We start from the raw sequence: 12,190 nt of genomic DNA on the forward strand, positions 1-12,190 counted from the left end.
TTCCTGACAACAACTGGGCGTAGACTCAGTGGCCAAGGGGTTCAATGTCTTTGATGAAGAATGAACACAGGACCTTGGTGTACGGCTGCATCTCACCAGAACACTAGCCAAGAGCAAATGAGCCAGCTTGACAGGATTTTTAGCTTCAGACTCTGAAGAGGCCCTTTTTGATAGCTCCAGAAGAAAGCTTGAGAAGGGCTATCAGGCCTTTCTGCATTCTTTTGGAAAAGGAGAGACAGATTAAACATTTGCCAGTGATGTGTCCCTCACTGAGACAAAACAGACACCTAGAGTATTCATCACTGGTGGAAGTATGGATCGCAGTTTCAGGTGGTACCTGTGGGTACTTGGTGACCAGCCAATGCACCAGAGGGACACAATATGAGCCGTAAGGCCATATACCAGCCTTGCAAGAGGGATAAGTTTAAAATGTCAGGGTTTTGGCTCAGCCATACTGAGTCTAGCCCACTATCCTGTCTTCCGACAGTGGCCAATGCAAGAAGTTTCAGCGGGAATGAACAGAACAGGGCAATCACCAAGTGATCCATCCCGTCGTCCACTCCCAGCATCTGACAGTCAGAGGCTTAAGGATACCCACAGCATGGGGTTGTATCCGTGACTATCTTGGCTAATAATCATTGATGGACCTATCATCCATGACCTTAATTAATTCTTTTATGAAACCAGTTATAGTTTGACCTTTACAACATCCCATTGCAATGAGTCCATATGTTAGCTGTGCATTGTGTGGAAAAAGTTTTTCCTCGTGTTTGTATTAAACCTGCTGCCTATTAATTTCACTGGGTGACCCCTGGTTCTTGCATTACATGAAGGAGTAAATAATCCCTTATTCACTTTCTTCACGCCACTCATGATTTCATAGACCTCTGTCATATCCCCTCCTTAGTCATCTCTTTTCCAAACTGAATAGTGCTAGTCTTTTTAATCTCTCCTCAGACGGAAGCTGTTCCCATACCATTAATCATTTTTGTTGCACGTCTTGGTATCTTTTCCATTTCTAATGTACATTTTTGGAGATGGGGTGACCCGAATTGCATGCAGTATTCAAGGTGTGGATGTACCATGGATTTCTATTGTGGCATTATATTTACTCTCTTATCATCTACCCCTTTCCTAACGGCTCCTAAAATTGTTAGCTTTTTTGACTGCTGCTGCACACTGAGCGGATGTTTTCAGAAAACTATCCACAAGGACTCCAATATCTCTTTCTTGAGTGGTAAAAGATAATTTAGATCCCATAATTTTGTATGCATAGTTGGGATTATATTTACTTTGCATTTGTCAACATTACATTTCATCTGCCATTTTGTTGCCCATTCAAGCAATTTTGTGAGATCCCTTTGTCTCTCTTTGCGTCAGCTTTGGACTTAACTATCTTGTGTACTTTTGTATTGTCTGCAAACTTTGCCACCTCACTGTTTACCCCTTTTTCCAGATCATTTATGAATATGTTGAACAGCAACGGTCCCAGTACAGATCCGTGGGGGACAGAGCTATTTACCTCTCTCCATTCTGAAAACTGGCCATTTATTCCTACCCTTAGTTTCCTGTCTTTTAACCAGTTAGTGATCCATGACAGGAGCTTCCCTCTTATCCCATGACTGCTTACTTTGTTTAAGAGCCTTTGGTGAGGGACCTTGTCAAAGTTAGTATTTTTGCAATTTCATATTTGAGTTCCTTCAAAACTCTTGGGTGAATACCATCTGGTTCTGGTGACTTATTACTGTTTAATATACCAATTTGTTCCCAAACCTCCTCTACAGACACCTCAATCTGGAATAGCGTTTCAGATCTGTCACCTAAAAAGAATGTCTCAGGTGTGGGAAACTCCCTCACATCCTCTGCAGTGAAAACTGATGCAAAGAATTCATTTAACTTCTTTACAATGGCCTTGCCTTCCTTGAGTGCTCCTTTAGCACCTTGATTACCATTGGCCCTACTGATTGGTTGGCAGGCTTCCTGTTTCTGATGTACTTAAAACATTCTTTGCTGTTAGTTTTTGAGTCTTTTGCTAGTTGCTCTTCAAATTCTTTTTTGGCCTGCCTAATTATACTTTTACACTTGACTTACCAGAGTTTATTCTTCTTTCTATTTTCCTCAGTAGGATTTGACTTCCAATTTTTATATGCCTTTTTGTCTCTAACTGCTTCTTTTACTCTGTTGTTTAGCCATGGTGGCATTTTTGGGGTCCTCTTACTATTCTTTCTAATTTGGGGTATACATTTAGTTTGAGCCTCTGTTATGGCAGTTTTAAAAAAGTTTCTATGCAGTTTGCAGGCATTTCACTCGTGACTGTTCCTTTTAATTCCTGTTTAACTATCTTCCTCACTTTTGTGTAGTTCTCCTTTCTGAAGTTAAATGCTGAAGTTAAAAAGCCTCTGGTAGGCTTTTTGGTTTTCTCCCCCACCCACAAGGATGTTAAAATTAATTGTATTATGGTAGCTATTACCAAGAAGTTCAGCTATATTCACCTCCTGGACCAGATCCTGTGCACCATTTAGGATTAAATCAAAAATTGTCTCTCCCCTTGAGGGTTCCAGGACTAGCTGCACCAACAAGCAGTCATTAATGGTATCTAGAATCCTTATTTCTGCTTCCCTTCCGGAGGTGACATGTACCCAGTTGATATGGGGTAGTTGAAATCCGCCATTATTACGGAGTCCCTCTATTTTTATAGCCTCTCAAGTCTCCTTGAGCGTCTAAGTACCCGTTATTGGGGGAAACTCTATACCTAAAACGAATTCCTAGTGATTAATCTTATCATTTTGCCAATGGGTGTTAAACTACAACAACTGTTAATTATGCTATTTATGCTAATTAACTATTCAAGTATAATAAACTAGCCTAACAACTAGTCTCACAGTGTGCAGAGTAAAGTACATGGTTCAGTGTCACCCCCATAGGTGGTAAAAAGGAAGTTAAGGAACTGTTGGGCCTACTCCACCCCTTTTGTCCTTGGATGAGGGTGTGGCATGTGAGGACATCTAGTCCCAATGGGTTCTGCTGGCCAGTAGAATCCAATCTCACACTAATGGACTGCATGCGCACCAGAAGCAGAATCCATGCAGACAATCACTGAAAGAAGAACAATTTCCTCCAAAGTCTATTTTTTGAGATTTTGCCATACTGGGCAACAAACATCTAAATTCTTGCTTAACATTCCGATTGATATTTTGAAAGTTGGTAAAATCATCCGGAGATATTAAAATTAGAATAGCAGAAAATATAACTAATGGAAAGCTATTTTACCTACACTACTAGTGCTTTATTAATTACTTACCTAACAGCTGAAGTTAGCTTAGCTGTATTATCAGAAAGCATACTTATTGCTCCTTCATCCTCCCCTTCAATTCCCTGTGGAAAGAGTTTCATTAAGGTACAACCATGTATGCTGTAGACACAAAACCGTATTTGTAAACATGGTTAATTTATTTCTTCTCTATTTTACACTGACAGTGCCGGGATAATAATACTTCTACTGGGCACATCCATAAAGAACTCATTGGACAATAAATTATAATTTATAATTATAAATGAAAAAGTCTAGAAGTTAGAAAAAACACATTGTACAGATGCCATTTGAAACAAAAAGGAAGGAGGGCTTCCTAAAGGCCATAATCCATTTTAAATAATAATTCAAAGAATTTCACAGCTCATGGAGAAGTCCCTCACTGCGTTGTATATGGTGGTACAGAAAGAACGTTAGCAAGGTGTTTGGATCAAGGCTGAAGTCTGTCACCACCTTACAAGGAATTTAGGAGGGGCTATTTTCAACATGTTTGTCTTCAAGCCAGACCCAGACAGATTAAAACTTCTGTGCATTTCTGGAGTGGCTGTTAACATATGAACCTGTTTACTCCACACTACAATTTTCAAATACTTAAAGAATTAAGTCTCTGATACATATTAAGAGATCAGGGTTGTTAAATTGATTATTTAGAACAGCAGTCCTGTTAACTCTGTAGGTCACTGCATACTTCTATGAACACATCCTTCTGAGTCTCATTTGGAAATGCTGCAATATTATCACAATAAATTCAGGCAAATAATCATGTTTATGTATTTACAATAGTGAATTCACTTCAGAGGATGAAGTGATATTTTGCAACGACCTGAAGTCTTCCACATGCATTATCTTCTTTTATTAATTTAAATTTTCTAAAAACCTGGTTTTAAAGTATACCTTATCTAGCTGTATGTTAAAATGTTTATTTCCCCCCAACTTCATGGCACCCTTTTTGCCCTATCATTTTACATCCAAAGTGCTTCCCTTCCCAGAATGTGTCAGTCAAGATAGTGAGAACTAGCATGAGCTAAAGGAGAGGAGGTTACTTACTATAATTGGAAATTCTTCGGGATGTGTGGTCCCTATGTGGATTCCAAGCATGGGTGCGCATGTGCGCCATGCGCTGGAGTCAGAATTGTTCATAGTAGCGTCCATTGACCTGCACGTGCATAGTGCGTCACCGTGTGGTACGTCCAAGGCTTTAGGAGGCTGCGCAGCTCGACACCTCTTACCAAGCAGCAGAGGAGCCCGGAGCAGAGGGGAAGGAGGGCAGGATTGGAATCCAGATAGGGACCACACATCTCAAAGAACCTCCAGTTACAGTAAGTAACCTCTGAGAGAGAGAGAGAGAGAGAGAGAGATGGTCCCTATGTGGTTCCATGCGTCGGAGAGTAGTGAGCAGTGCTCAGGTAGGAGGCGGGCATAAGGGCTCAGAAGAAGCGTGGAGAACAGCATGGCCCACTGCCGCATCCATTGAATCCTTTGTATCAAGAGTGGTGAACCAGGCTCCATGGGAAAGGGAGGGGATAATGAGAGGGAGGGTGACCATCCGGAAATGGAACTTGCGAATAAATCTGTTCAGAGGTCCAAGATAGGGCGGAAGCCACCTCCTTTCTTTGACACAAGGAAATAGGAGGAATAGAAGCCCTGGCAACGGTAGCACTGTTGAATGAGTTCTATAGCGGCCTTCCGGAGGAGGGTATCCGCTTCCTCTCAGAGGAAGTGAGAGTGTGATAACGTGGCAGGGCGCTCCTCAGGTGGGCAGCGAGGCAGGAAGGAGAGAAATTAGATGAGGTAGACAATATTCCAGCACCCAGTGGTTGGTGGTAATCTTGCCCCAGTTGCGAGTGAAGCGGCCAAGGTGGCCCCCGAAAACCACCTGTGGAGTAGCGAGAGGAGAGGGGGGAGGTTCGTGGGTCTTGGGGAAGGAGTCAAAAGGGCTGCTTGGAGGAACCTCAAGGCAGGGTGGAAGTAGAAGGAGTAGCAGAGTAGCGAGTTCGTTGTGAGTGCAGACAATGCTGAGAAGAATAGGGTGGGCGCTGGGGGTAAGGTTGGTGGTACGGCTGGTACGTGGCATAAGCTGGCATGAGAGTCCTTGAGGAAATGGAAGGACTCGTCTGTTTTGTTTCTGAACTTGTGGTTGTCGAAGGGGAGGTCCTCAAGAGTGGTCTGGACTTCTTTTGGGAAGCTGGGAGTCCTGGTAAAGTATGAGGCAGCATTGACCGTGTCCTGGACAGTGACCTTGGCCACTAACTTGCCTTCATCCAGTTGACGTTGGAAGTCCTGCTGCCTCTCCGGGGGGTGGAAGGCCTGGAAGTCCATGAGTTTGGAAAATGAAAGGAAGTCATACTTGGCCAGGATGGCCTGGTAGCTGACAATGTGAAATTGGAGGCCAGCAGAAGAATAGACCTGGTATCCCAGGAGGTCCAACTTCTTGGTGGCCCGATCAGTGGGAGTGGACCATAGATGATGTTGGCTCAGTCGCGGCTCGGACCACCAGGGAGTTGGGGGGGCATGTGGGTGAAAGGAAAGTCCATGCCCGTAGAGGGCATGAAGTACTGGCATTCTGCCTGTTTTGGTGTTGGGGCACAGGAGGCTGTGATGTGCTAGGTGGTCTGGGCCGGTTGTAGAAGGGCGTTGTGAACAGGGAGTGCGGTACACGAGGGTCCAGAAGATTGTAAGATGTCTAGGAATTGATCTCACGGGTCCTGAATGTCTTTGACAGGCAGCCTGAGGGATGTGGCCATTCCCCAAAGTCCTGGTATGGCACGAGGTTGGCAAGAGGTGAGAGAATGGGGGGGAATGATAGCATCATCCAGAGACGAGGAGACGCCCATATGGACTGGGGTTGGCAAAGGTGCCTGCTGGTGCTGCCAGAGTGGAGACGGCCGAAGGGTCCTCGAAGAAGAAGGGAGGGGCTGTGTGCGTCAGGGACAACTGGTGCTATGAGCGAGATGGCATTCCATGCTCATAATAGGGCATCCAGGAAGCCCAGTAGGGCCAGGCATAGAGGTGGCCAGGCAATGGTGGTGCCGAGGTGTAGGGGTACCATGGGTCGGCTGACGGGGCGTATACTGGAGGGTACAGTTGGCAGCAAGGATCCAGACTGAAGGACCGTGCAGGCGAGAAGGTGGGGTCTGGGTAGGAGGACCACTCAGACTCGGAAGATGGGTCTGGTAGGGGCGGAGCCAGCGGGACCATCAGTGCAGGAGGATGGTCCAGGAGCAATAGAGGCACCTCTGGCCTGGCAGAGAAGGGCAGGGTGGAGCAGAGAAGGATGGAGCAGGAGCAACTTCGGGATGGCGGGCGAAGCGTGGCAGGGGACCCAGAGGCCCATGTATTGTAGCATAAGCTCAGCCGTCAAATGTCCTGGCACGCCTGGCACCAGGCAGACAAGTCTGGACAGACCTGGTGGAGTGGACGGAACTGGGGGCACCGGCGGCAAGCCAGTCACTGTGGCTGGTGCCAGCGCAGCTTGGACTTGTGCTCAGAGCGGGACATCTTCGGAGCAGGAGTGTCCAAGTCGGCGCGCGACTTCTCACCCGACTTGACATGGCTTGAGGAGGCAACACTGCGCTTGGGGGCGGTCCCCGTCGGGGAGCCACCCTTATGCCCATGGGTGTGCTTTATATGCACTCGGTGGGCTTTTGGTGGGTGCACCGGTGCTGGGCGGGAAGACCCCAGAGAGGTGCTCACTGCCGGTGTCGAATGCCATTCCAGCGGATCCATGGATCCCAGATCTGGAAGCGCACTTGGGCGCATTGCCTCTTCTATGAGGTGTTTGCGGAGGTGGAGTTCTCTAGCCTCCCAGGTGCGTGGTGGGAATGATCGGCAGATGGAGCAATGTGCAGCAATGTGAGCCTTGCCAAGGCAATAAAGACAAAATTGATGCACGTCGCTCACAGAGAAGGCGCATGGGCATGAAGCACAATATTTAAACCCAGCTTGCCAGAGTACAGTCCCCTAGCCGGCGGGAGTCCCCAGAGGGGATACGTCCAACGGAAAGTAACCAGCCAACTAATTAACGATGAACAGACAACTACTAAACTACACTAAAGAAAAAATATGTACAATGGACAGAAGCAGTTCTTTTAACAAGCTAAGAGCACCGAGGAAGAGAGATTCCAACTCTGGCCATGCGGCGGTAAAAGGGAACTGGAGTGGCGTTGACCTGCACTGCCTCTTAAAGCTTCGGACATGCCACATGGCCGATGCACATGTGGGTCAACGGATACTACTAGGAATAGTTCCGGTTCTGGCGCATGGCGTGCATGCACACCCATGCTTGGAATCCACATAGGGACCATCACTCGAAGAACAACATTTGTTGATGCTGATGCTTTCAAAGCATGGAACAAAGCCCTATACAAGTATTCACATATTTTATATAAAAACAAAATGTTAAACAAAAAATATATATGTTAAACAAACCTTACCATAATACTTTTAAGCCTTTTGACCTCATCTTCTTGGGCTCTGTAGGATTCCAGCTCTTGCTGAACAGACTCTGCTACCTCTGGGAAAGGACTAAAGCAATATTATATATCAGGTTCTGTTAAGCAGTCAAATTTAAACAGTAGAACCATATGGTTTGTATGATCAAAATAACTGTTGAAATGCCTTTCAGAAATATTTATGAAATACCAACTCACTACTATAATGATGAAGCATCAAAAATACAGAAAATAATTAATATATGAGAGTAATCAAACATATGCTTAAGCTTTCAGTACAAATATCCATTACTTTTTATATGCTTTATTAAATCCACTTATAAAAATTAATACATAGTGATGGCACCATAGATGCATACTCTCTACATAACAAAAAAATCCACCCAAAGCAGATGAATACAAAGAGGTAAAATGACTGTCCCAGCAGATCCACTAACATCAGTGTTTCAAATTGCTGTAGATATTAAATATATTTCCACAAAACCCTAAAAGTAAAGCTACCTCAATAGGTAAGGATTAGTATAAAGCAATTCCTCAACTATTTTACCTGAAGGGACTGAATCTACTAATCATGAGGTCTCCATCCTAAGTAATTTCATTTTCATAAACATTCCAAACAGTAAAGTATTGGGATATCCAAATGGATCAGATGACATCTTTCTTTAAATCTAATAATGTGACCAGACCACACTATACAGCAGAGTTTGTCCCTCCAGTGCTGGTTTTCAGTTTTCATTCTTTTATAGCTTTGCTCACACAGAACTCTTTCTTAGCACATCCAGGGCACTCTACTACCTTGTTTGTGAATCATAAGAATTAAGAGATTATGTTTAATTTAGCATTTTCCATATTACCAAAGAACTCCACTTCTCTCTATAAATCCAATCTGATTTTTCCTAAACTAAGTAAAACTGCTAGTGAATCCCTTAAAATGAGATTAATTCCTCTACACTATTTACATAGATTGAACTATACCAAACATACCTATTTTATGAAATTACACAGAGTTCTTTGGGTAGAGTAATGTGGCTTATGACCCCCTTTGCACAAATGCTCTATCACACTTCCTCAAAGACATGGAAAAAATATTAGTATGTTAAGGGTAATTCTTCATTAAAAATTGACTAATTTAAATATAAAATCTGGAATTGTTCAGCTCACCTGCCTTTATGCTTTTGCCAAAATTTATCAGCTGGAGTTAAGTCATATGATTTTTTATTCTTTTTCTTTGGTCTAGCCCCTGCTGGAGAATTTTCCATTCCTGAAGATTCCTCTAGATTAACTCTGTTCAAATGGAAATCCTAGACAAGGATAATTTTAATTAAACATCCACAATTTCAATCCAAAATAGAGAATAAAAAATATTCTTACCATGAACCAAAATAACTAGAAGGCCTCCTTACATTTATTTTGATTAAATCCTATGAAAGATCTTCCAAATGAAATGGACATTTCAAATCCTCTCTAAAAATCTCTAGGCTGTATGTATAATCTTTCTTCCTTAATGCTTTAAAATAGACTATTTTGCTACCAGTCTTTTCCATTGAGCAAATGTTTTATTTTGCTATTTATTCTAGCGTAACCAAAAGCATCTATTTTTGTTAAATATCTGTACACCAGCCAAAAGAAGTTTACTAACCAACCTAAGATAACATAAGCAGAGTTAGGAGTCTGGTGTAGTTTCTTCAAAGTCAAAGTCATTTAATGCTATAATAGAAATAGGATGTCAAGTGAGTGCATGCATATTTGTCCTGTCCTAACTCACATTCAAGAGCACACACAGATTTTGTAAGCAGACATGATAACCTACTTTGCTTTCTGTATGTAAACTGGATTATTTACCAGGAACTGGAGTTGTCTGACTTAAAATGATTCTATAAATTCACTCTAGAAGGTGCACAGGTTTTCATATGGGATTTGTAGAGGCAATTCAGTAATTTAGAACATATTTGTACAGGGCTGCCATAGGTTTCCTCAGTGTTGTAGAGAAATGTTGTAGTCTAACGATGATGACCCAATTACACCAAAATTGTGGATGCAGTACCGTGAGACCAAGTTTTTCCCTGCTGCAAAAAAACCCATGAGATGGACCTGGTGGGGATCACCGGGAGGAAAATTCTAAGGTTATATTCAGTATTTTCAACAGATGATTCTGTTTGAAGAATCTGTGTGGAAACAGGCGAGATTCTGACCCCAGAAACTACAGATCTCATTCAGAGGACATGGCTGGCTGGCTGTTTCCAAAAAGCCTCTTGCAACTTTTCCCCCATACCTTGCCAGTATGGCATCTCTGCATTGACTATAACGGTTGAATGGATTCCCCCTGGTTTACAAGGTGGAAGTAAAAAATGTGGGTAAGCAAACGAGCCCCACTCACTCCCTACAAATAGATCTCCAACCCTGAACAACGCCCATCTGGAGACAGGACCGCAGTGGTGGCACTTCCCCACTCCACTCACCATTTATGGTGAATCCCTTCCTTACAGAGATTTGAGATTAATTAATTCATGCTGAAGGATTAATTCGTTCCTCCTAATTATCCCCTCTTCCCCCATTTTGAATGACTGGGGAGGGGAAATAATTCTCTTTTAGAGAAGATTTTAAATTCTACAGATGTCCTCTGCTCAGCCATCACAATTTTAGGGTAAAATGGATCACCTCTGGGCTTCATAAGATAAAGCAAACACCTTCTTTAAAAATATGAAAGGGGCTTGTAGGGTTGCCAGGTGTCCGGTTCGACCGGAACGCCAGGTTGAAAAGGGACCCTCGCGGCTCTGGTCAGCACCACTGACTGGGCCGTTAAAAGTCCGGTCCGCTGTGCAGCGGGGCTAAGGCAGGCTCCCTGCCTGCCGTGGCTCTGCACGGCTCCCGGAAGCAGCAACATGTCCCCCCTCCAGCTCTTACGCCTAGGGCAGCCAGGGGGCTCTGTGTGCCAATGGGAGCTGTGGGGGTGGTGCCTGCGGATGGAGCAGTGTGCAGAGCTGCCTGGCCGCGCCTTCATGTAGGAGCAGAAGGGGGGCCATGCCGCTGCTTCTGGGAGTTGCTTGAGGTAAGCGCCGCTCAAAGCCTGCACACCTGCCCCCCTCCTGTACCCCAACCCCCTGCCCCAGCCCTGATCTCCCTCCCGCACTCTGAACCCCTCGGCCCCAGCCTGGAGCACCCTCCTACACCCCAAATCCCTCATCCCCAACCCCACACCAGAGCCCGCTCCCCCAGCCGGAGCCCTTACACTCCTCCACACCCCAACCCCCTGCCCCAGCCCTGATCTCCCTCCCGCACTCCGAACCCCTCGGCCCCAGCCCGGAGCCCCCTCCCACACTCTGAACCCCTCATTTTTGGCTCCACCCCAGAACCCGTGCCCCCAGCTCAGAGCACGTACCCCCTCCAACACCCTAACCCCTCGGCCCGAGCCCCCTCCCGCACTCCGAACCCCTCGGCCCCAGCCCGGAGCTCCCTCCCACACTCCAACCCCCTGCCTCAGCCGGGAGCCCCCTCCCATACTTCGAGCCCCTTGGCGCCACCCCCCCAGCCTGGAGCACCCTCCTCTCCACCCCAAACCTCTCATTCCTGGCTCCACCCCAGAGCCTGCACCCACAGCCAAAGCCCTCACCCCCTCCTACACCCCAACCCACTGCCCGGTGAAAGTGAGTGAATGAGTGAGAGTGGGGAGAGCGAGCAACAGAGGGAGGGGTGGGATGGAGTGAGCGGGGGTGGGGCCTCAGAGAAGGGGCAGGGCACAGGTGTTTGTGCGAGTAGAAAGTTGGCAACCCTAGGGGCTAGTAGAATTAGAACTGCATTTTTTGTCTTACAATATATAAAAATAAGGTTATTGAAGTTAGATGTTTAAAAGATAAACAGGAAAAAAATGCTCAAGGCGTTCACATTTTGAGAGGGTTCCGATATGCTATATGACTTTCCTCAGGTACAAAAAAAATCCAAACTTGCATTTCTAATACACTCCATGGAACCTAGGCACTAAAGAATGACCACATCATCCATTTCCTCAAATAACAACTGATTCTCCAGTCATTTTAGGATTCACTTCAACATTACACACACTTTTTCCCTAAAACTCTCCATCAGCATATTTCAGTCTGCCATATGATGCTGGGATCTATTCCTCTCTCTCCTTGATCATCTATCACTGATGACCTCTTTGACTCTGGGATAAATTGAAAATAGAAAGTTAAACAATTTTTGAGAAATTGCCACAAACTTCAAAGAGTAGAATTTTAAAAAGCTGTTTAAAATATTCCTGTTGTATAAGTAGGCATGAGGAAAAAACACTAAAGAGAAGTTGAGGGAGATTATCAGTGTTGTTAGAACTAAAAAATTAGCCTATATAAAATTTTTGGAATGTCATTTGGGATTCTAGTGGCTAGTCATATTTTATACAAACACATACCACTTCATTGTAAAGAAAATCTAA

At 44.7% G+C, this 12,190-nt stretch overlaps 1 protein-coding gene across 1 annotated transcript in view; it reads right to left on the reverse strand.

Moving 5' to 3' along the window:
• SCFD1 (sec1 family domain containing 1) overlaps positions 1–12,190 on the reverse strand; it is a 151,860-nt gene that overhangs the window by 103,977 nt on the left and 35,693 nt on the right. The window contains exons 11-13 of the mRNA XM_065402604.1: positions 8,923–9,062; positions 7,744–7,834; positions 3,302–3,375 (exon numbers count right to left, since the gene is read on the reverse strand). Coding sequence (XP_065258676.1) covers positions 3,302–3,375; positions 7,744–7,834; positions 8,923–9,062 — 305 coding nt within the window. The remainder of the gene's footprint in view (positions 1–3,301; positions 3,376–7,743; positions 7,835–8,922; positions 9,063–12,190) is intronic.

The sequence above is a fragment of the Emys orbicularis genome, chromosome 4, assembly GCF_028017835.1.
Source record: "Emys orbicularis isolate rEmyOrb1 chromosome 4, rEmyOrb1.hap1, whole genome shotgun sequence".
Lineage (NCBI taxonomy): Eukaryota > Metazoa > Chordata > Testudines > Emydidae > Emys > Emys orbicularis.